Source organism: Carettochelys insculpta, chromosome 18, assembly GCF_033958435.1.
Source record: "Carettochelys insculpta isolate YL-2023 chromosome 18, ASM3395843v1, whole genome shotgun sequence".
Lineage (NCBI taxonomy): Eukaryota > Metazoa > Chordata > Testudines > Carettochelyidae > Carettochelys > Carettochelys insculpta.
Genome location: NC_134154.1, coordinates 8,448,768 through 8,472,850, shown reverse-complemented (window position 1 = coordinate 8,472,850; position 24,083 = coordinate 8,448,768). Strand labels below are relative to the sequence as shown.

At 48.3% G+C, this 24,083-nt stretch overlaps 1 protein-coding gene across 2 annotated transcripts in view; it reads right to left on the bottom strand.

Annotated features, from left to right (window-relative positions):
- RBM19 (RNA binding motif protein 19) overlaps positions 1-24,083 on the bottom strand; it is a 127,600-nt gene that overhangs the window by 10,718 nt on the left and 92,799 nt on the right. Inside the window, exon 24 of one of the 2 annotated variants that reach the window (XR_012647999.1) lies at positions 9,158-14,276. Coding sequence is in view for 1 of the 2 variants with exons in the window: in XM_075012654.1 (XP_074868755.1) it covers positions 9,190-9,281 (92 nt within the window). In the remaining variant the exon portion in view is untranslated. The remainder of the gene's footprint in view (positions 1-9,157; positions 14,277-24,083) is intronic. The other variant, XM_075012654.1, reaches the window with a different exon arrangement.

The following is a 24,083-nucleotide window of genomic DNA, read 5'->3' as shown; positions in this document are numbered from 1 at the left end:
AGCCTCTTCCAGAACCCTGGCGCACGGTTTGCAATTGCTTTGATAATCCAGTAGCACCTCGACAGACAAGCGATCGTGCGGGGCGTGTATGCTGCAGAGAGAAGTGCAGAAAGGGCAAAGCTGCAGCAAGCAACACCAGCACTTTTTCTGCTGTGGGTCAATAAGCAGAGCTATTGGGTTCTAGAGAAGAATGACCCTGGCACCGAACCACCAGAATAAAGGGTCACACACCCTTGCGACGATCCAGCAGCTGGCTGGGGCTTGGCTGTGGAAAGGCAATGAGCAATAAAACAGGCTGACGTGAGTTCTTCTGGCATCGCCATGTCCGCTGCTCTGCTTTTTCCTTTGATTTCTGACTCGGGACGTATGCAAGGCCTCGTACCAGAATGTACCCCTGGGTGAGCTATAATGACCTTGGCACAAGGTACTCTTTTGTAAGGTTTCATTTGAAAACTCAGAATGTGCTGCTCAATATTGTCCTGATCTAACATGTGAAGAGATGACTCCCCAGTATGATGCTGAGGGCTCATGTTCACGACCCACGCTGCAGTGAACAGGTCCAAAATGCATGTCTTGAACAGAAGAGTTCATGTTTGCCTTAATTTGCATATGAGCAGTAAATAGAGTCATCGAGAAGGAAGGGGGAACAAAGGAGGCTCAGGTGGGAGAAAAAAAAAAAACCCAACAGAAATCAAAGAAGAAACCAGAGCAGCGGACAAGGTGAATGTTGTTTCCCAGCCCTTTCCTGGGATGTTGGAAGAACTAGCAGAGTCTGTGTGGAGGGATATTAGCACTTAACACAACAGAATCTTCATCCATGACTGGGGTTGCTAGGTGCTGTCTTAAAACAACTACAACTACTTCTACTACTAAGGGATAGCTCAGTGGTTTGAGCATTGGCCTGCTAAACCCAGTGTTGTTAGCTCAATCCAGCGGGGGACATTTAGTGATCTGGGGCAAATAGATTTAAAAAAACCAAAAAACAAAAAAGGGATGGTGCTTGGTCCTGCCAAGCAGGCAGGGGACTGGACTTGATGACCTCCTGAGGTCCCTTCCAGCTCTATGAGATGTGTATGTATCTCCATGGGCCAAAAGAAATCTGATGTGGTTCGATAAGGAGAAGTGTCAAGTCCTGCACCTGGGGTGGAAGAATCCCAAGCATTGTTATAGGCTGGGGACCGACTGGCTCAGCAGCAGTACCACGGAAAGGGACCTAGGGGTTATGGTGGATGAAAGGCTGGATATGAGTAAACAGTGTGCCCTTGTAGCCAAGAAGGCTAATGGCATGCTAGGGTGCATTAGGAGGGATATTTTGAGCAGATTTAGAGAAGTAGTTGTTCCCCTCTATTCGGCGCTGGTGAGCCCACACCTGGAATATTGAGTTCAGTTTTGGGGACCCAGTATAAAAAGGATGTGGATATGCTGGAGCAGGTTCAGCGGAGGGCAACAAAAATTATTAAGGGGCTGGAGCACAAGACCTATCAGGATAGGCTGAGGGATTTGGGCTTGTTTAGTTTACAGAAGAGAAGACTAAGGGGTGATTTAATAGCAGCTTTCAACTTTCTGAAGGGGAGATCTAAAGAGAAGGGTGAGAAACTGTTCTCAGTAGTGCCAGATGGCAGGAACAAGGAGTTATGATTTGAAGTTACAGAGGGAGAGGTGTAGGTTGGATATTAGGAAAAACTACTTCCCCAGGAGGGCGGTGAAGCACTGGAATGTGTTGCCTAGAGAGGTGCTGGATTCTCCATCCCTCGAGGTTTTTAAGTCCTGGCTTGGCAACGTCCTGGCTGGGATGACTTAGCGGGGGTTGATCCTGCTTGAAGCAGCGGGCTGGACTAGGTGACCCGTGAGGTCCCTTCCAGCCCTATGATTTTACTAATAATTCCCAGACAAAATAGACACATTGAGATGGAGATCATGCTGACATGGCACAGAAGGTGAAAAAGCAGAACAGGAATATTTGGTTAATTAGCAATAAGGAGAGTGAGAAAAATTTGCATTATTCCATAATTATTGGTTCACTGAGACCCAAAAAAGATCTTATGATGGGGGTATTAAATTTCTTAAAGGACCCACTTAAAAGTTCATTTCAATTTAAACTAATTAATGGATATACTTGTGTATATATTTGCATATTGTCAAAAAATTCCTTTTGAGCAAGTGCTGTAATTTCAGGGGCAGGATGCACGGTGTTCTTCATACATAACAAAGAGGTTGAATCCTGGCTCTCACAGGAGAAGTCAACTCAAATTGTACCATGGAGCTGAGCTGAGATCTGCCCCTCTAATATTTTGTCTCCCAATCTCTCTCACACTCACAGGCAGAGAACTGTGTAGCTGTGATCAGTGCCTCCATGACAATGCATGCATGTATACGCACATACATATATTATATATGTACTTACACATAAAAACTTCCCCCAACAACATAAAAGAAATTTGTCTGAAACTTAATTGTCTGAAAAATTGGCCAATGCCAACTACTGAACGAGATAAGGATCATTAAGGGAAAAGAAAGTCTTCATTACTTTCAAAGTGGAAAAGCCGATACACCAGTGGGAAATAACATGTTTTAAAACATACCAAAGGGTTAAATTAATTTTCATTAAAATTTAAATGTGAGAAGCCTCCCTTCCCCCACCCCTTGTGCCTTTGAACGTTTGACTGGCAACCATTTCATATTTCAATCTCGGCAGAACAAATTGAATTAGATGTTGAAACCAAACTCTGCTCTGTTCTCTAAAGCCTACATGCTCTGCTTGCGCTAATCCTTTTCGTTGCTGCTACAGAGCACAGAGATGCTCAGCGAGAAATCTGCCCTGCAATAAAAGACAATAAGAAAGGAAGGGGGGAGGAGGGAAACCCCACACACACACAACCCTGCAAAGCCAGGCTTAAGTTGTCTCCCACAAGTGCCTAAAAAAGGCTGGAGTCGGAACCGTGATGCTGACCCCCTGCCAGCTGTCATCAGGGAAGAATGAAGATAACCATTGGTCTTCTTGCCATGCCTCTACTTGGCTCCTTAACTATTTGATAAAGAACTTGTTGAAAATCATTTAAAATGAAGCTTGGAGCTTTTCACCAGGATCTCAGCTTATCTTCTCTATGATTTCACCCCACCTTCCCCCAGCCTTCTAGTTCTCATTTCCAAATATGCTAATGCCATCCACCCAAGCCAACTGGAAATTTTTCCATCAAAAGATGCATCTCAACCCAGCTTGTCTTCTCAATTTCATGGTGTGAAATCATAATAATCTCAATGACCTCACAGCTATTCTGAGATCAATAATAGGTCTTCCAGTTTGTTCTTTCCTCCCCAACAGCACCGTAGTAAAGGTACTGTGGACTGAGCAGAAGACAGGAATGCCACAATTGTTGTTAATCCTATACATCGTGGTAGCTCTTAGGAGCCCTGTCATGGTCCAGATCCTATTGTGCTAGGAGCTGTACAAACCCAAAGCAAGTCAACAGTGCCCCTGCCTCAAAGGGCTTCCAATCACTCTCAGTCCCATACCTTTTACTGACAGGCTGACACACCATTTTAACACTCCTGTGTTTCACATCCGCAACATAAGTACAATGTTGATGCTGCCTTGTTAGAGAGTTGGGAGAATCAATCCATGTTTGCACAGTGTGCAAAACACTGCAAAAGTGTCACTTAGCGCAACAGTCTTTCTCCACTGCAGAGACGAACCTAAATCTTGGGCTTGGGTGTCAAGCACAAGTGAATTTGCCTATTACCTGGGGGATATTTGGTCAAACAACAAAAACCACCAATACGGTTACCAGATACATAGAAGGGATCACTGTGATCATCCAGTCTGATCTCCTGTGCAATACAGGCTGGAGAATGAACCGCCCCACAGTAATTCCCAGAGCAGAGTTTTTAGGAAAAAACAGCCAATCTTGTTCGTAAAAAACTGCCAGTAATGGAGAACCCACCAGGATCCTGGGTAAAATTACGCCAATGGTTAATTACCTTCACTCTTGAAAACTGACCCCTTAGTATGAGACTGATTTTGTCTAGCATCCACTTCCAGCCCCTTGATCATATGAGACCTTTCCCTGGTCCTTGAAGATATTCATTCTCCATGTAGGTACTTAAAGGTCTGGTTCCACATGACCGGAACAGCGGGAGTTACAGGCAATGTTAAATGTACAATGGTAGAATCTTTGGTCCCTGAGCCCACAAAGGACTGGACTGGACTGGCAGAATGCTATGGGTCAGGCCAGAGATACATGGGGAGAGTTCAGTGTCTACTGTTGCCAGTATAACCTGCCTGTGCTATTCCCAGCTCTAATCAAGGCTCACAGTCCTTTCCCCTCATGCTGCTCCCTTCCCACGCCCCTTATCTGTCCTCTTGCTCCCTTCTCAAGAGGATGGTGCTAATAGCAGAAGCATCTGGAGACATCCTTATATTAGAGCCATTCTAAAAGGACAAATGGTATCTCAAGGCCCTGTACTTATTCCTGGAGCACGGCATGGAGCAGACTGTTATTTAACCCAGCTCGGATTATTCCTGCGGTCATGTAGTCACCTCTCCTTTTATCAGAAGAGCCCTGATGCTGGGTGTGCTTCCGTCATAAACGGGAGCCCGGGAAGGCAGACATATTAGAAAGGTTATTGGTCAGCTGTAGGCCCAGATGTGTTTTGAGTTGCTATTCATGAGGCCACCAATGTTGTGGGTTTAACAAAGGTCCAATAATAACTAAGGTTATGAGCATCCCACTGCTCGGCGTATTGTTAAGAATCTTGCAACAATAGACAGCTATCACAGAGAAAAACAGCCTCTCTGCCACTAATACAAATCACACACAAACAACGCATGCCACCTCTGAGAGCTAGCAAACTCTCTGCTCACACAAGGAAGTCATCCTGAAGGCACAGCTGAGACTGAAAGAAGGGGGACCCCTTTCCTTAGACATTAAAGCCAGACAGGGCAAAAAACCCAGAAAACTAGGAGAGTAAGTGACCTGATTGGCCTTCATCATCTCAGGACATCTGGGTAATCAAGAGGTTTAGGAGCAGGTTCCTTTCCTGATTTGTTACACAGACAGTGCACACAGCATTTTCAAATGCATGTTGATGACTTACAAACCTGATTTTCACTGTAAGTTAATGAACATCAGCTTCTAAGTCATTTTGAAAATTTTTACCCATCGTGTAAAGTCCTAGGTCATTCCTTTGTTGGGTTTTGCTTTGCCATTATAGAAAAGAACTCAAGGTCATAGCTTTGCTTCTTTTGAGTTTTGAAGTCACTCTGGGGCATAGTGGAATTGGAAGACACACACTCATAGTCCTACTGCAGGAGGAAGAAATTCAGAACAGCTCAGGCTTCCTCCACAGCCATGGTCCTGACGACGTGTGTTTCTCTTGGTGGCGAACAAGTTGGTCTCATGGGGTCTCCACTGATGTAAATCACTTCTACGACTGATGTCTGCAATGGCCACACGTGATTGGTCACTGTCTGCTCACAAGTCTGCTATGTTGTTGCTGATTTCTGGGCAGTGACGGTTCATTGGCATTGCCCTGTACTGACGGTGCCAGTTCTAGAAGTTGATGGCTTTGAAGCAGAAGGGTGAACAGTGGGCACTCTTCTGCTTGTTTCTGTATTTCAGTAGCATGTTCTCTGAGAAGACCACCACTACTGAGCTCGGGAGGAGAGGCAGGAATGGCATACAGTGCACTTTGATGGCTGAGTTCTGGGATGCACACATGCAGCCCACTGTTGCTTGGAATCAAGTGATTCATATCCACAGAGGTTGAAGGGAGCTCTCCAACCTGTCCATGACACATCTGCAGTCAGGTTCTTTGCCGGGGAGGGGACTGAGAACCTTTTTCAAGTGTTTCAAGGTTTCAGCCAGTTTCGTAGTGACATAATACAGTTCTACCACCTTCTCCTCTATCACACTGAAGAACAGAGCGTCCTGAGCCAGAGTTGGCGGTGATGCAGGTAAGGCCTGGCAAGTGGCATCATGTACATGCTGAGGTGACTTCCGGACTCAGGTGCGTTGATGGCCTCAGTGCCGTTGGATTGGCACTGATGCCTTCAGTGCTGACTGCTTTTTTTTCCCCTGCTTTTCTTCTCTCTAATAGACCTCAGGATGTGTTGTCTGCTCAGAGAACTTGCAGTGGTCTCCACATGGGTGCCTCAACAATGGACATCTTCTCTAGGCTGAGGGGACAGGCAGCAACTTCTTGAGCAGATAAGTCTGACCCATGGCACTAATCCTCAACAAGAATATTTTGCACAGCAAGTATCTATCACAACATGGGATCCCCCAAAGAGAAGGATGAGCCCATTGTAAGTTGGGCTGGACTCAAACTCTGAAGGCTTGGGTTCTACCATAGCAGTTAGCACCCTGTCCTGCTGTGCACAGTTGGACATTTCCTGATCTCTTCCCTCTTACTTCAGGAATGGCCTGTTGAAAAGAACGAACCACCAAGGAAAGAGACAAAAGATGCTTCACAGAACTAACAAGCTTGAAGCTTATGAAAGAGCAGTGATCCAGGATCCATGTTGCTGCCGAGGTCAGTAAGAGAGTGGAGGGACCTGATAGCTCAGCTCTTTATGCCCTCGCACGAGAGCATGAGATGGCACAGGGCATGGGTAAGCCCCAAGGAACATTATCCCTTTGAGTGCCCTGGGAGCCTGTGCACCCACAGTGGGATCTGCTCTGAAATGAAAGTTACTACCCTTCAGTACACACACATTTTTGATGGTGCAAAAATGCAAAACCCTGCCTCGCACGTGCCTGCACGTGCGGAAGGTGAAAAGGCAGCCACATCGCGCTACTTGCACTGAAGAGGAATTTGTGAGCTACCCAATTAAAAACATGCAAAATCCATTTACCTATGGAAACTAAGCTCCCAGGAAGCAAGGTCTACGAATAGAGTATGAAGTTACATCCGACACTGTGCAGAGGAAGGCTGGAATTCACACGAAGGGTATAATGTCCCAGGGCATCTGTCCCTTGTGCCAAAAGCACACTCACTTAAAAAAATCTGTAGCAGCCACTTTCTTTGCATGAGCACCACTGGTTGCAGGCACTGGTGCAGGGTGAGCAGAATTTGCTGCAAGGGCCCAGGAAAGAGGTAGAAGGGGAACTATAACCTGCAACTGCAAGCACAGAAGGCTGTGGGAGGCCTGGTTTCCTATGGTCTAGCAAGCTGTTCTATCCTCCCTACAGCCTTCGGGACTGTGTCGCCTCCCAGAGCCCCAAGCCATGGAAGCATAACAGAAGGCAGGAGATACAGAGCCCAAGACAGCAGTGCCAATCACCACTCAAGGCAGCATGAACAAGCCACTCTAAGGAGCTTACCAGCCAAAGGCAGAAGGCAGTGCAACAACAGGAATCCCATTACATGGCACTTTGGGGCTAGGTGGCTTTTGTTTACTGTCACAGCATTTCAGTTCTGTCATATTTGCCAGCCAATTCAGTGCTGCCGCCAAGCGCCAGGATGACAACGTCTCTGTCCACGGAACAGGCACATCCGGGCACAGACAAGGGCCTGGCACTCACATACTGGCACAGCAAGGTACACAGAGGGTTCGATCTTATGGGTCAGAGGAGCTCACTGTCTATATGCCACTCCTTCTTGGGCCTCTCCACTGAGGTAGTTGAGGTACCAACTGCATTGCACTGTGATGGTGCTGTGGCTTCCTGCCTCACTAAAAACAGGTCTAAGATCTCTGTTTCATACCAGCTGTCATCCAGCTCCATGACCTTCTGGCCCCGACCATCTCAGTGACCTTGAGGTGCCCAGTCCCTGCAGATTGAGTGAGGCGGTGCAAGTCAGCTGTGGCAGCAAGGAGAAGGAGATTGCCAAGCTGTCCATTTTGTGGCACCAGCGGCTGGCTGGTCTCTAGACAGGCTCTTTTGGAAGCCCCCCCGTTTCCTCAAATGGGGCAGAGGCAGGTGAGGGAGAATCTGGTCTTCTCTAGCTCTACTGGCTTTCCTCTCAGCGCCGCCTGAAAGCGCACAAAGCTAGCAGTCTGGCGACTGATTGAACCCCAAAGCCCAAACGTGGCACCAGAACCGAACCCAATTCGGATCCACCTCCCCAGATTCATGGCAAAAAAACCTGGTGAGAAGGTGACAGGATGCACATGGGGACATCACAAAGCAGTTCAGAGCTGCTTCTAGCTAATGGAACAACAAGACTTTGAGGCAGTGCCATCTGGTAAGTGCGAGTCAGGGTGGCTAGATCATTTCTGAGCTATGCAACTGACCTGCAGTGAAACCTCAGTTATGACACTGCGTTGGGGCTAATGCTTCTTAAGTGCTTTTGGAAGGTGGCAGTGGGGTGGGCTACATAACGTGGAAGAGCAGGGCTGTTTCCACACTGAAGGTAAAGGTGTCCTTTCCTTTCCCTCTGCAGCAGTCACGACCCACTGCAGCCAAAGCATGCACACACTTTTCAAAAGACCAGGAAAGTGGCAGCTTGAGATCTCCAAGTCTTTGCTAAGCTGCTTATTTTATCTTAGTTGTGACTCCTTCCCCACTCCAGCCACATTTATCTTTTTGGAGACTCTATTGCAATGTTTCTCAACCTTTTTTTTTTTTTTTTTTTAACGAACTACCCCCAGTACCTGAAATGTTCAGACATACATATAGATATAGATATTATATAATTTATACATTAATTGTATACATTCTGTCTATAGAATGAGATATAAACCCTAGCCATGCACTCCCAGCCCCCTGCTCTGACCCAATCACTCACCCCTCCTCCAGAGCCAGGCATCCCCCAGGCTCCCCGCTAACACACACTGACTCACCGTAGCCACCGCCATCACGTGCTTTTCCCTCTGAGTGCTGGGGCATGTGCACAGAATGGTGGCGAGCACTCACGGCTCCAAGCAGGAGCCACATTTTATTGCTCAGAGAGCCACATGCAGCTCGAGAGCCATGTATCTCCCAGACTTCTCTCATGTATCCCGAAGGGTGCGAGTGCCATGGGTTGAGAGACACTGATCTATTGCCTCCAGTCTGACACAAACACTGTAGCTCTGATGCAGGGGTGATCTTTGTACAGCGCCTAGTGCAAACGGACCCGAACCCTGAGTGGAACTTCTAAGCTACTGCAATGGAAATAATAATAAAACCACTGAATTTCCAGAGGAACTGATTCCGCCCCTGTGGGGAACACCTACCCTCAGACACTGGGCAGCGGCCTGTGAGTCAGCTAGTCACCCGCATCATCTATTCCTCTCTCTTCCAGTTGCTCCAGGATTTCGTCCAAAGCTCCAGAACGTATCTTCTTCTTCTTGGGGGAATCTGTGCAGGGCAGATGGCAGAGGAGAAGGCGCGTGAGAGAAGACAGACAATTCACAGACACACCTGCACCTCACTGCAGCCAGCGTCCGAGAAGGTTCCCCTACCCCTACTCTCTGGGCTCTGCCAACGCTGAGCAGCGCACAGGGCTGGCAATGACCGAGTTCAAATGCTTCGAAGCCCAGCTCTGCCACAGCGGGGATTAGAACATAGGCGGTCCCGGCTCCCAGGCCCGTGCTCTAATCTCTCCACCTCAGCCAAGCTGAAGGGGGCTCCTTGCCTTCAGAGGAGCAGGAGGAGATGGAGTGAGCCTGCATCCCACTCTCTGCTCCTGTGGGGTCTGGGGCACGCTGGGGGAGCAATGAGGATGGGCTGTGGAAGCTCCCATGCTGCTCTTACTCCTGTGGGCTTGTCTGGGAGCAGCGAGGAAGGCAGGAGAGGGCTCCTGGGGAGTTCAAATCCTTCCCCATGCTGCTCTGCAGTGTGTGTGTGTTGGGGAAGGTGGGATCCAGGGTCATCCCCCTTGGCAATGGAGGCCGCTTGCACCCCAGGGGGTGCAGCAGATGTCATGTGTGCGTGCGTGTGCGCGTGCAGGGTTTCATCACAGGAAGCAGAGGTGAAGGCAGGAGAGGGGCGACAGCGCACATACCTGTTCTCAGGGGGATTAGAGCACGTGGGGGTGGGGCAGAGCCAGGCAACCAGCAGCTTCCCCACCAGGATAATGTCCCCTGGATGATGTCTCCAGGAGGGAAGCCGGCTGCCCTGATCCCCCCTCCAGCAACTCTGGGCTGCAGATGCCTTCTCCTCTCCTCGTTAGCTTCCTCTCCCCTGCTCTAGCTCTTCTGAGAGGCTCGTTTTAAAGCCCTCAACTATCATTTGCTTCTTCGTAATAATCAGGCTCTGGCAGCGCACAATGGCCTCTGGAAATTGAATTTGCAGGGAGGTAATGGGAGCTGTAGCAGCGGCGGCAGCCGGAAACAGAAGGGCAGGTGCGGCAAAGCATGAACTAAGTGCCTGTCACTCTCTTGGCTGGTGTTAACAACGCTGGGGCTGTGCCACAGAGATGCAGCCTGATTTAGACCTGCTCCCCAATCAAGGGTGCTCCCCGGGGCCGGGTGTTTCAGGGGGTGGTGAGCTACAGCTCTGAATCACTGGCTCCGAAACTGGAAGGAGATTTAACCCCTTTCCCGCCCCTGCAGTAACAGGACTTGGTTTGGAAGCACCCCCCGTCCTGCTTTAAGGGAACGCATTGTGCCCACGTCATTGATGCACTCTGATCCTTTTGTAGGGGACCCTGTTTCATGGGCAGTGGGCTCCCATGGGGTATTCACGGCAGGGCTCCCCGCATGACAAGCACAGCCGAGGAGGCTGAGCCCCCTGCTGTTTGTCAGAAGACAGGGAGTGATCCACCCAAGATAGGGCTGCAAGGCATGCTTGGGGAATCAGTCCATGTGCCTATGGGCCAACACTGTCTGCCCTGGATTGATCACACACATTGTGCAGGGCTCAGGCTGTGCTGGTTAGTTGGGATTTGTCACATAAATCCCACAGGGCTTTTCTGCGCCCATGCTGGATCATGGCACCAGCACCACCAGCGGTAACTCTCTTGTGCACACCTTCGACGGCAGCTTTCTGAGGTGTGACACTAGGAATAACCCACTTGAGCAAACGCTTGCTGCAAGCAAAGCCAGAGGATGGCAAGTGTGGAGAAAGTGAATTCATTTCAAGCTCCAGGCGAGCATCCAGGAAAAATTATCACCCAGCCTAGTGACCCTCATCAAGGGAGACCTGTAGCTCTGCTTGCTGAGGATGGAGCCTCCTCCCATGAGAAGCACACCTCCACAAGGAGAACAGCTGTTTAAATCCTGCTCTCCGACATCAAAAGCCTCGCTGGGTTTCTCAAACAAACAAACATACCGTAGGACTGTAGAAAGGTGTAAAATAAATAAATGGAACAAGCTGTGCATTTTCTTTTAGTATTACAGCTGCTGCCAAAGATAAACAACAAGGAAATGTCACAAAGCATCAACACAGAAGAAATTAACCTGACAAAAGCTCGCACCGTTCTTCCCCCCTTAAACAATTTTGCATTTCTGGAGTTCCCATCTAATGATTTTATTTTTCAATTAATTCCTTGACAGAATGCCAGAATTGGTCTCCCTCTACTTCTGTACTTTAGGAATGCAGTGGGAGACAGGCAAGGGAGATGGCATGCGTGTGGGTTTTTTTCCGGGTAGCGGGGAAGGAATTCTCCTGCTAACTTCCACTGAGAATCAGATCCTGAGAGAGAATAGGAAGGTTAAAATGACCTGGTAAGACTGTTATTAGACAGACATGAGACTGCAGCTTTGTCTTGCTTAAACATGAAAAGCAATGTGCAACAAACATTTGAAAATCTGGAACTTCACAGTCACTAATAACCTTAACTCTGCCCTACAATCCTTAGATGTTTTTCTTCTATGAACCCCCAAGTGCCACATCTGACTCACCGCATCCTTCTGCTAACTTTCTGGATGCCGGAAGGAGCCTTGCCTCCCGCCTGGGTGTTTCTCCATTCCCCCTCCCATGCACAGAGCAAACCCTATCCCCCAGGTGTAGTGGTGCTTTCAGCTCAGGCTAGCTGGTGCAGCAGCTTTCATTGGAGCTGTAACCCACCCGTTTCTTCAATAAGGACACAATCTAAGACACACAGGTGCTAAAAGTCATCCACTGCCTTCCCTCAATTCAACCCACATATGCTCAGGACAGACAAGTTCTCCTACAATTCGCTGAAAACAAAACCACAGAGCTGCTCAGCTCACTCAAGGGTGAAGAACCATCAGATGTGACCCCAGAAGTCCTAGTGACAAAACAGGTAGCACCTGTGAGTACAGTAACATGATACTACACTTCACCATGTTAGAGAAAGAGGGATAACGCCCCCCGCTGTACACATGCACTTCTTTGTGCTACACACTGAACAAAGAGAAACAGGAAGGACTGGACCCTCTGACCATCAGCTGCATTAGTGTGCACGCTGGGCTCAGTTCAGATCCCAGGGGTGACTCAGGAATAGCTTTGCTGACGGTAGCGGAGTTATATCAGTGCAAAGGAGATCAGAAGCAAGCTGCATATCTTGGGGAATTAAAAACTGGAGATGTGAACCCCATCAATCAGAGGGCTGTGGATGTAACCTTAACTATAAGCATTAACTAAAAACTTAAAAAGCCCTAAGCATCTTTGTGGTGCTTTTTGATGTCAAAATGGGTTGTACCTTATATCTTAGTTAAATTTAGAGTTGTAAAGGGTTAGCAGCTGATAGGCAAATGTTTTAATAAAGCGTGAACTGTCAAAAGTGAAACTTGTCATCAGGTTGCTTGTACCCATGACTTGCCAATTATACCTTCTACTGAAATGCTTATCTATCACGTACCACCCTTTTCTACATATCATATTAAATGATCTGACCTGCTATAAGCTACTTATTACACACCGGAAACATATTAAAGGAATGTTGCACAGTCAAATGCTTCAAAAATAGCTTCAGAGGGGTAGCCACGTTAGTCTGTTTCAGCAAAATCAGCGAGGAGTCCTGCGGCACCTTAAAAGCTAACAAATTTATTTGGGCATAAGCTTTTGTGGTCAGTATGCGGCTGACAAAGTGCACTCCAGCCCGTGACAGCTTATGCTCAGAAAACATGAACTGCCAGAACTCAGGTTCGACAGGGACGTCCTAACCTGGCCTCTCGGTGTAACAGCATGGGGACCCTGAGGGGCTCACCTTGCTCTTACACAAAAGACCAACATCACCACTTCTCCTGAGAAAGCGACACCCCAGAGTTCACTTCTCCAGTTTTTAATTCCCCCAGATATGCAGCTTGCTTCTGATCTTGTCTCCAATGGCTCCTCAGGGAAAGGGACAGTTGACAGAGGTCAGCGCATCAGGCACTGTTCAAATGTTTGCCTAGGCACTTCGCATTCACCTCAGGGTCAGGCCTCGGCTTTGGTCATTCTAAACACTCTGGTGTGTGTCTGTACACGTACCAAACCTGGGCCTCAGTGCCCATGGTGGAGAAGGTAGGTCCACCGCTCAGGGCTGTCCCTGGTAACAGTGCACCAGCAGACGGCCTACTTCTTGTAAATGGGGGCGCTCGCGTGAGAGGTGCATTCAGAGCCGGGCAGGGAGAAAAAGAGGGCCACATGCAGCAGCTCCAATTGAGTGCTTCTAACTATAACGGTGGTTGTATAACAAAGGGGATATGTGCCCCTGAGGCTTTCCTTTGTATGTATGAGGAACTTACAAGGCCCTCATCACTTGGTATCTGAGCACTGAACATCACACACCCCATGAGGTAAGGCAGGCCAGGACTAGTGTCTCCATTGTACAGACAGAACACTGACGCATGGACACACCGTAACTTGCTCTAAGTTACACAACTACGTGGGAGAGCAGGGAACTGAACTGGGGTCTCCCAAGTCTCACTGGACCCTGTTCCCTCCTACACTGTCATCCTAACCTGCCTCTGAACAACAGCTTAACACCATGGGGTCTCAGCTGTATGATTGTGGGTCTGGTAAACTCTGTTCGTCAATATCCAAAGTTACGTTCAGTGCTTCGTATCCTTTCTGCTGCCTAGGAGAGAACCTGCACGGCCGTGATCAGTCTGAATTTTAATTCTGAATAATTAAAGTCACAACTGAAAGGTCACTCTGCACAACTGCCCAGCATAGACAAGGTACGATCCTTTATTGTTTTGCAGACATAACTGGGACGTGGCTGACATATCACAGCCAGCTGATGGCAGAGTCAGGGATAGGTCCCAAGAGTCCTGAGCCCCTGTCGTAGCTACTACAGCTATGGCTCCCCAGAAGCGAGCATGCCCCAAGGTACACTTACCTGTTGCAGGGAGGTATCAGCAGCTGGGCAGAGGCAGCTGAAGGGTTTTGAAAGGGGCTGCACAGAGCACTGTAATGGGATCCACTCTGGGAGAGCCCGGTTCTGCCTCCTGGCAGGGTGGACCAGCTGGTTAAGGGGATAAGTGATAGAAATGCACAGCTTTCCGCTGCTACGTTGTCTGCTGCAATCTAGCTCTCATCACTGTGAATGGACATTACTGCCACCTGATGGAGACTTTGTGGCCTCTGAAAAATAAGTCAGTTGCCACCTTCCAAGCCTTAGTAGGTGGGGGTGTGTGCATCATCATGTCTATTGCAATTGGCAACAACAGGCACCTTCTGCAGACAGACCCAGGAAGAAAAGGGCCAAAGGGCCACAGGGAGTCAGCTGTCCTCAAATCTTCAGAGAACTCTACTATACGGTGCAGCAGGAGGGCGCAGCGCATGGATGGGGCTGTGGGTGGGAAGGCGACCTTGGGTCACCTTCCCATGAGACACTGCTCTGTGGGGCGTAGAGTTCAAGCTGCAAAGCTGCCGAGATAGCACACGGCATCAGCATTAAATGAAAAGAACATACTAAATGCAAGACGCCACTGTGGGGCCGTCTCCTCCCTCCCTCCCCCTGGCCAATACTTGCTCTGATGCGATCCAGAAGAGATCTGAGTTCAAGTCCTGGCTTCCTGAGTAACTCTAGCCAAGTCTCAATCTTTTGGTGCCCAGGACTTGTGGTCTTGCCTATTCGGAATATAAACTCCTCAGGGCAGGGTTCTGCTTCTTCCTCTGTGTCTGTACAGCACCTAGCACAGTGGGGCTCCAATCTCAGTGCAGATGTCTAGCTGCATACATTAGAGGCAGGGACTAATTCTTCACCTAGCCAGGCCCTTGCTCTCCGGACTAGGAACTCCCAGAGACAACACAAGCAGGCAGCTGCTGGGAATGTACATTTGTGTACCTTCTAAAAAAGGGTGGCAGATTGGTTTGACTTTGGTGCAAGTGCCATGGTTCTGCTGCTCGAAGCTGGTAAAGGTTTGCCGGCTAACTATGCCATTTGTTTCCTTTAGACAACAGCAAAAGCCAACAGGGGCAGTGGCTGATGGGGAACTACCATGAGATTGTGGCTGTCATGCCAATCCAGCAGGGTTTTACTCTCCGGCTACAGCATGTGTTTGCATTAGTCACAGATGCTCTTAAAAACAAAACAAAAACAGATGCACAAAGCAGAGCGGAAGCGGAGACGTACAGGTAAAACGGGCACATCTCACACGAAACAGACACCAGGGTTCCGAGGAACTCTTCAAACTCTACGGCAGGAAGGGTCTCCGCAATGCACCGAGCAAAAGCAGTCACCAAAAAGCCTCTAAAAAACCTCCCAGAGGACTCAAGAATAACAACACTAGGCTTGCCAGTCAAAGGAAACACAGAGCCAGATCCTTAACTGGTGTAAATTAGCGCAGCTTCTTTGGTGCAGGCTGTAAATAATGGGCCAGACCCTTTGTTAGCCTGAGTGACACCAGCTGAGAATATTAATTTACACCATCTCAGGATCTGGCCCATTATTTATATTAGCCCTGCAGCCTTCTGCAGAGGATCTAGCTGGTCAGGTCCATTCATCCCACAGCTTCCTGCAGAACAAGAGGAACTGGTGCTAAACTGCCTTGTTTCTTAATCTATGCCGCCTTAACCCTGCAATGTAGAACAAGCCCCTGCCAGGCCCCCCCTGCTTTCCATTTGGAGGTACCCCTCAACCCTATCCACGCCCCCCCTCGCCGCCCCCCCCTTCCCAATGAAAAGTGACTCTTTCCCCCCCCCAAGCCGAGTGTGCATTTCCCCCGCCGTCACTTTAATGCTTTGATCGATGGGGAAGAGCAGGAAAAACGGCCCTGCGCAGCTGGCCTCCCAAGTTACCCCTGGCAGGAGATTGCCGGCCCTGCTGGTGACGGCTGAGTGAAATGTTTGTGGAGCACAGAGAACACAAGTCAATAGTAATTTAGCTGGATTGGGAGCAAGTACCTTCCCTGCACGGACTGCAGCTCCCGGGAGAGAGGGAGTGTGTGTGCTGGATATTACTGGCTTGCTTGGAAATATTTCCAAAACAACACCTGCCAGAGTGGGAGGCGGAGGGAGACTGGCAGGCTTGTACCACCAGCACTACTGCCTGAAATCACAGAGAATACGGAAGGTGAGAAGGGGATGTTGTCCCGCCTCTCTGAGGCATCACCCCCTCTGGGAACTTACTGGACAGACCAGACTCCAGTTGGAGAAGCACCCACAACACTCATTTCTGAAAGGCCATGGGAGGACTGGAGTGGTGGCAGCAGGGCCCATCCCAAACAAGCCAGGCTCCACTCCCAGGCCAGTCATCCGCTGGTTTGCAGGCAAAGCAGCCTCAGTTGTGCATGTTTCCTGTAAGGGAATTCCATTCTTCTCATTACCCAACTACTTTCCTGCAGCAATCCAGAGCCCTGGGTAAGTCAGTCCTCAGAGCAGGGCCTAAAGGAGACGCAGGTGACTGAATGCAGGCTCCGCTGCCATACAGGCTCACAGGAAACAGCCGGAGAGATAAGCACAGTGGCCGCAGCATGTGTCTGACAGTGGACAGAGCCAGATGCCTTAGAGGAAATGGAAGAAACCCCTAAGAACTTACCCACCGGGGGAAATTTCCTCCCGATAGCCCTCCGTCGGGACCCGTCTATACAGGGTCGCTCAGCAGAGTCAGTCAAATAATTTTTTCAAGTGGATTAATTAAGCCACATTAAATCCCTGTGTGGCTGCACTTAGAATTAAAGTAGCCCTAATTCAGTCTAGAGCAGTGGTTCCCAACTTGGGGTTCACAGACCCCTTAGGGTCTGAGAGGGCACTGCAGGGGGTCTGTGGAAAAAAAAAGATGAATAAAAATGGTCATAGAAAAGTTTTAAATAAATTGCAAAATTACAATCAATTATTATTTTTAAATTAAATCTCTCCCAATAATGTTATGAATTGCTGTCTGAAAATCTATGTTGGGGTTTTCTTCTTCACTTAATGAATTGCACATAGTGTCTAGAATAGCTTTGATGGGGGTCTGTGAATGGTTTTTTATTGGCGGGGGGCGACGAGATGACTGGGGGTCTGCACTATAAAAAGGTTGGGAACCTTTGGTCCAGAGGTTTAACGTGGTTTAACTAATCCACTTTACGTATATCTTTCAATGTATCAAATTAACTCTCTGGCCTCTCTCTCCATAGACAAACCCTTGGGCTACATCTACACTAGCACTCCTCTTTCGAAAGAGGCATGCAAACGAGGAAAATCAAAAATGCAAATAAGGGGCAGATTTACATATCTGGCACCTCATTTGCATATCCCTTCAAAAGAAGAAAAGCATTAAAATAGGAAGAAGCGTTCTTTCGAAGATGGAGTTTACTTTTGAAAGCACAGCATCTGCACTTTTCTTCTTTCAAAAGAAGAATATGCAACTAAATTGCCAGATATGTAAATCTGCCTCATTTGCATTTTCAATTTTTCTCAGTTGCATGCCTCTTTCGAAAGAGGAATGCTAGTGTAGACACAATCTTAGCGTTTGTTTTATAGGCCTGTAGCCTGACCCAAACCCAATGGGACCCACGTACACGTACTGCTCAGCCAGCTGGGTGAGCTCAGCTCCTCACTCAGGTGGTGCCAGCTATGTCTCTTGATTCTGCAGACAGCCACCACCTCCCTGAACTGTGTGCGCCAAGGAATGGCAGCACCTCTCACTGCACAGTCCACAAAGCACAGGAGCTGGCAGGAGGGGGGACACCGTAGATGGCCTTAGTGAGATCATTCAGATCTAGACTGAACATTTTAAAAAGGAAGTGTGGAAAAAAAAAACATGGAAAAGATTTTAAAAAAGCTACTCGATGATTTCAGGTCTGAAAAACAAGAGAGTCTGATAAGTTTCAGTCTATTTGATTAGCTGAAGAGAAGGCTATGAGGTCACCTGAGGACAATGGAAAAGCCTACTTGGGGAAGAGATTTCTGATAGGTGAAGGCTCTTTCATGTAGCAAGATCCAATTGTCTGAAGATGAACCCACACAGATGCAGATTAGAAATGAGGCACAAACTTTTAACTAACAGGAATGAGCCACTTTAACAAATTCTTTAGCAATGGTGGATGGGCCAATGGTGGATTCGCCACCACTAGCAGATTGGATATCTTTCCAAAAGATATACACAGGCTGGATGAAGAAATCAGTTGGTGAGATTCTCTGATCTGTGTTATCTGGTAGGTCAGACTACTTCACAGTCCCTTCCAATCTTAAAATCTATTGGTGCAATTCATTTCATGTATTGGCAGGATAAAAACAGAAAACCATCCCGTAGTCTAAGCTCTCAACCTTTTTTGCAGCACGGACCAGCTTGCTGCTTTCCTAAACTGCATCAGGGAGACCTCAAAGACTAATGCTTCTGTGGACTGGCCCATTGAGAACCACTGGTCTAAGAGAATCACTATGGAGAGGACGAAATTCACTGCTGGTACAAGTGAAACTTCCAGTGAAAGAGAGAGCCACAGTAGTCTTGGAGCATGCACCCGAGTGTGTCATCCAGTCAGAAATGGGCAGGGCTAAAAAATGAACACGTTCCAAACCCATCTCCCTCCTGGTTGGCACTATGATGCTCATCTGACACACGGACGTGTGATGTATTAATGTTGGCAACAGCTGTACAACCTTAAGCTTTTAAAAAGAAATAAATCCCTTACAGATTTCATATTACTTTTACAGTTTCTTTACCAATTCTGTCAATTAGCATGAAACATGGAATGACATGACTACAAAAGGGGTACACTCTGAAATCTATGAGGGATACGAAAGAGTCATCATGTGTTTGTCCTGCCCAGACATTTGCCTTATTCTAGTATGTGCAGAAACTTCCTTCAGGTGTTAATTGTTTGCTCACATATCTGTGCAAGTCTTATTAATAACCAGGAAAAGAGCCAGGGTAGCATAGTCCAGGCATGTTACGCAGCTCTGCTTGCATATCTCCACCAATGCAGCGTGATACAGACATGGACCTAACTGTATCAGTCTGGGATCTGATATGACCAGGCTACAGACTTATTCAGGAAATACAAATCACTTCCATTTCTGCTACCCTGGATGAAGGCCCAGGGCTGCAGAACTCACTCCCAGCTGAGCACACATCCCAAGGAATGACCCCACGTGAGCCCACCATCCTGCTGGCTTTCCCTTACCAGGTAATTGAGGTGCAAATGTGGTTGTGTACACTGGGCATCACACCTGGATTCCTCCTTTTCAGAGAGCAGCTTTGGCACAGAGACCTGTTCCTCTCTGTCGTGGGCCATGATCGATTCAGGCAGCGGTGCCTGGCTACCATGGGGAAGGAACCTCAGCAAGGTGTGCAGTGGAATACTGTTGGGAAGACCTCAACGACTGCTACTGGAGACTCGTGCCTGGGCAACACAGCTGTCACTCCTCTCCTTGTGAGCAATACCCTGGGCTCGCCACTGACTGACCACACACGGTCAGGAGCTTGCTTTGATGCGGTACCCAAAGCACAAAACCACCAGTACAGCCTCCCCAGTACCATTAGGCACTACATCAGTCTATCCAGCGCACCAACTACTGACGCACCAGCAACACACCCTGCAGCACCTTGGGAGCTTGGGGAAGTCTCTCAATCCAAGCAAACTGGCAACTGTGCCCCTACTTTGCTTTTTAAAACGGGAGAAGATCGTAGCCCAGGCACACATGGGGAGAAGTGATGCTGGCGTGGTTGCCGGTGATGCAAGTCCTATTTGAACCCAGTTCCCCAGGCAAGAGCAATAACCCACGGCACTGTCCTCCCTCCTATTGACAAAAGAACGGGAAGGGGGGCACTTTTTAAAAACACAACCTGAGTGCGTAGCCAAACAAAGCCATTTCCCTCCCGGCTTGAGAGAGCTGCAAACAAAGATTTCTACATTAGATTCTCCTGGTGCTATTATATGCTCTGTGCTGAATTCACAGGCACTGTGGCCTGCAAGAAGACTGAAAGCTTCTCTGAGCCACAAGCCTGCTGTTTGAACCACACTCTGGATGAATGAGACACAGCCGGCAGCTTACTTACTTTCCTCCGCCGGGCTTTCATGCTTGCTTCTTTCCCTCTCCCGAGCTCTCTCCCACGCATATGTCCACCACAGCAGCCCCCTCGCTGCTTGCTCTGTGGGTTTGCTTTCAAACCCCAGTTCGGGAGGGGAAGGAGGGCTGGAGGTATAGGACAGCAGCTGCAACCAAACCAGCAGAGCTCTCCTCCTTCCCCATTGATACTTTCCGCTCACTAGTTAACTTGCCTCTAAGGCTGCTGATCTTTGGAGCAAATGGCTCATGATCCTCATTGAAACATCTACTGCATTATCACAAGAAAACAAGGCTGTGGTCTACAGGGCTAAGGGCACAATCTCCCTGGGCAAAAGCACAATAGAAGCTGCTTTCAAATTTTTGGTAAAGCATTCATGCCGGGTCACAGAGAAAAAGCCTGGCTGGCCCACGGAAGAGGCAGGGTGGTGACAAATGCAAGAGAGACCCTGGGCTGCAATGGAAATGGCTCGCTGGAAAGCACAGAAAAAGGAAGGAAACCAACCGTGCTCCCTGCAGAGGAAGCGCAGGACCACTGCAGAGTGGAGTGGAGTGGGTTCAGGTGGTGTCTGTATGTTCACAGTACGTGTGCCCCCAGGAGGAATGCTCAGGGCTGGCAACAAATGAAAAACATTCCGCTCCATGACTCGCTCTCACTCTGTTAATCTAGACAGGGGCCTTGCTCGATGGGTGCTTGCAGACAGAACAGCTCCCTTATCGGCCAGCGCGGAGCAGGAAGCACGGCTGGCGAGATGAGCAGGTGGGTGGATGGAACAGTAACAACTAGCTGCCTGGAGAGATGGGATGCAGGTGGTCGGGGGATAAATGGTAAAGTAGATTTGGATTACAGCCTATCTTAGCTGGTGAAAATCATCAACAACGTGAAGTTGGGGAGCTCAGCCCAGTCTCCACACAGACTTTTTATTACAGTCCCAGCACTGGGCTAGACAGGGAGGGTGAAAGATATTTTAGAGCAGAACCTATTTTAAAGCACACAGCTGGATACTGCACAGCGCAGACCCACAATATGCTTGTCTCCACCAGCGAAAAAAAAAAAAGAGCCCCGCCATCCCCCAAGCTAACATGCTATACTGACCAAAACAATGGTGAAGGTGTATGAGAGAGGCTGCTGGTGGAAGGGAGAGATGCAGCTGAAATTTGCCTAGGCTTATTTCTAGCCCCTCCATTTTCTGCATAATGGTTTGTGATGCAAAACTGCTGTCTTCTGTATAGTCCAAAACAGCAGCAACAAACCTATGCATAGCCACTTTCAGGGTGGACTGCAAGGCCTGTTTAGCTTCCAGTAACACTGAGGACCTTTCAGAGTGCTTTGCAGAACCATACGGTGGAATATAAAAATCCAGGCCCTCAGGAGACTAGTTGAGCCCAGGCCTCAGAAAGTACATTGCTACTGAATACATACCTTTCAGAAGCACCTATAATGCCCAGTTTGGATCAGGACATTGTTCAAACACAGCATCCCTGTAAGAATCAAAGCCACTAACCTTTGTTTGCAGCTGAATGTGCTCACTCACCTTCCCCAAAGAGACACCTGGTTATGGACATTCCTTTTAAGGAGATGCCCTCCCATGGGATTCCAGTTCAAGCCCTGAGTCTAGTACACTAGATCTGGCCTTTCACATATTCTCCTGGAAACAGGGCTAAGCACAAAGTAACTGAATGAAAACTAGCAGTAACAATTGGTCAGGGCACTTGTCAGCGGGCAGGTAGGAAGGACAGGGGCTGAAGTTCATTGGGTTTATTTCCCTATCTTCCAGAACTCTCACACCAAGAAGGATCCAAAGCCAATCAATTCCCGTAGGGTACATCTACACTTCCAAGGAGATCGACCCGGTCAGGGTCAGTCTTCTGGGGTTTGATTTCATGCACCTAATGGACATGCAACAAATCAAAATATCAGGGCTCTACAGTTGACCCCTGTACTTCTCATTATCGCAATGAGTGACGGAGGTCAACGGGAGACTTTCTCCCACTGACCTCCCTCAGCGAGGACAGCTGTGTAAGTTGACGCAAGCTACGCAATTGTGGTAGCTAGAATCATGTATCTAGGATCAACTTTCAGGTCTAGTGTAGACCTTCCTTTATTTGCAGCTCAGAATAGGCCGGCTTATTTAACTCTCTTGCTCCACAGCTAAGACCCTGGGGACACAGTGCCAGCTTGGCTTCCAACATCTATGCACAGCTGAGAGTACAAATGCTGGGATCCCAAGGATGACAGAAAGACAGAGAACATACACACAGAAATCAAGGCACTTGTTGGAGCCCAGTGTGACCTGCTGGCAGAGCTGGTTCAGGGGGAGATGGACACAGTAGATGTCTGAATTTTTATTAGCTCTGCAGACACCAATGAAAGTCAAGATCAGCTTTTCAAATCCTTCCCCATGTGGCAGAGGGGCTCTGGAGACTGCAAACCCAGAGGGGGAGACAATATTAACTGTGAAGAAGGAATCACCTTCCTTGAAGCTCTCTGTTTCCGCATGTTTATCTTGCGGAAGGCTCTTTTCACAGTTTACATCCCTGACTCCATGTGCCATGTATGGATCCACTTATATGCATGATTTCCCCCTCATGGTGCACTGACTGGCAGTTCAATTTTGCTGTTGGGAATTTGTACATGTCAGGCACCCCTGGTTGTATCTATATCCACACCAGTGGCTCAGGTGTCATTTCCAGCACTCACCTGCTTTCCTGCCTCTCACCAACAGCTTATTGCCACCCCCCACATTCAACAGCTGGTCCATGTGGGGGGGATCCAGGCACACCTCATTCACAGTGGATTGTCTTCCATGCCCAAGTGTCTCAAAAACACCATTGTCCATGCAGTCCCTACTCTATGGAGGGGGAGAAGTGAGGCTTGCTTCTTCTTAGCTCCATGTAAATAAAGCTGCTGCTCTCAATGATTTCCTGGAATTGCTCATCTCAGCCCTTTTTTCCAGAGGCAGCTGGCCTGGGTATACTGAGGGCAGGCTGCTTTGAAAGGCTGAAGGAGCATTGATCTCCGTCATAGTCCTTGAACCCAGGGGAGAACTTCTAACACAAATATTTGCCAACCAACGCATTTGCTCTTGTCAATGGATGTCAATAGAGGCCTGCAGTAAGGGCTATCTATGGAAGCGTCAGCTTCTGGAATCAGAGCCAAACAAGACAGCTCAAATCTCAACTTACTGCTCAGAGCTTCGTACGTTTCCTCTGTTGAGACCGAGATGAGCTCCAGCCTCCTGCTTCTGGATTAACTGTATTTCATTGAGCCATTCCAAGCACTAAAACATGCTACCTTCAGGCACAGGATATGGCAGTCAGTGTTAGGGTTTCCCTATTTGACCTTTCAAAAAAGAGGAAACCCCTGAGAAGGAGTGTATCTGTATCAGTATCTACCAACTCACGTGCATGCTATTTTACATATATATATATATCTATCTATACACACACACACACACACACACACACCAACCATACATGTTATATAATACATTAATACACCACATTTTACAGACCTCTCTCCGCTGATCCCACTTCGGAATTCCAAAGGAAATTACAACTACTACTTAAGGAACTCCCTGCTGCTACTCGGGACCTCATTCACTCAGACACACCATCTGAGCCCCAGCCTGGATTATTCTATTTACTTCCCAAAATCCACAAACCTGGAAATCCTGGATGCCCTATCATTTGGGGTATTGGCACCCTTACCACAGGACTATCCAGTTACGTGGACTCCCTCCTCAAACTGTATGCCACCAACACTCTCAGCTATCTCCGAGGTACCACCGACTCCCTGAGGAAATTACAAAGCATCAGAAAAGCTCCTGATAA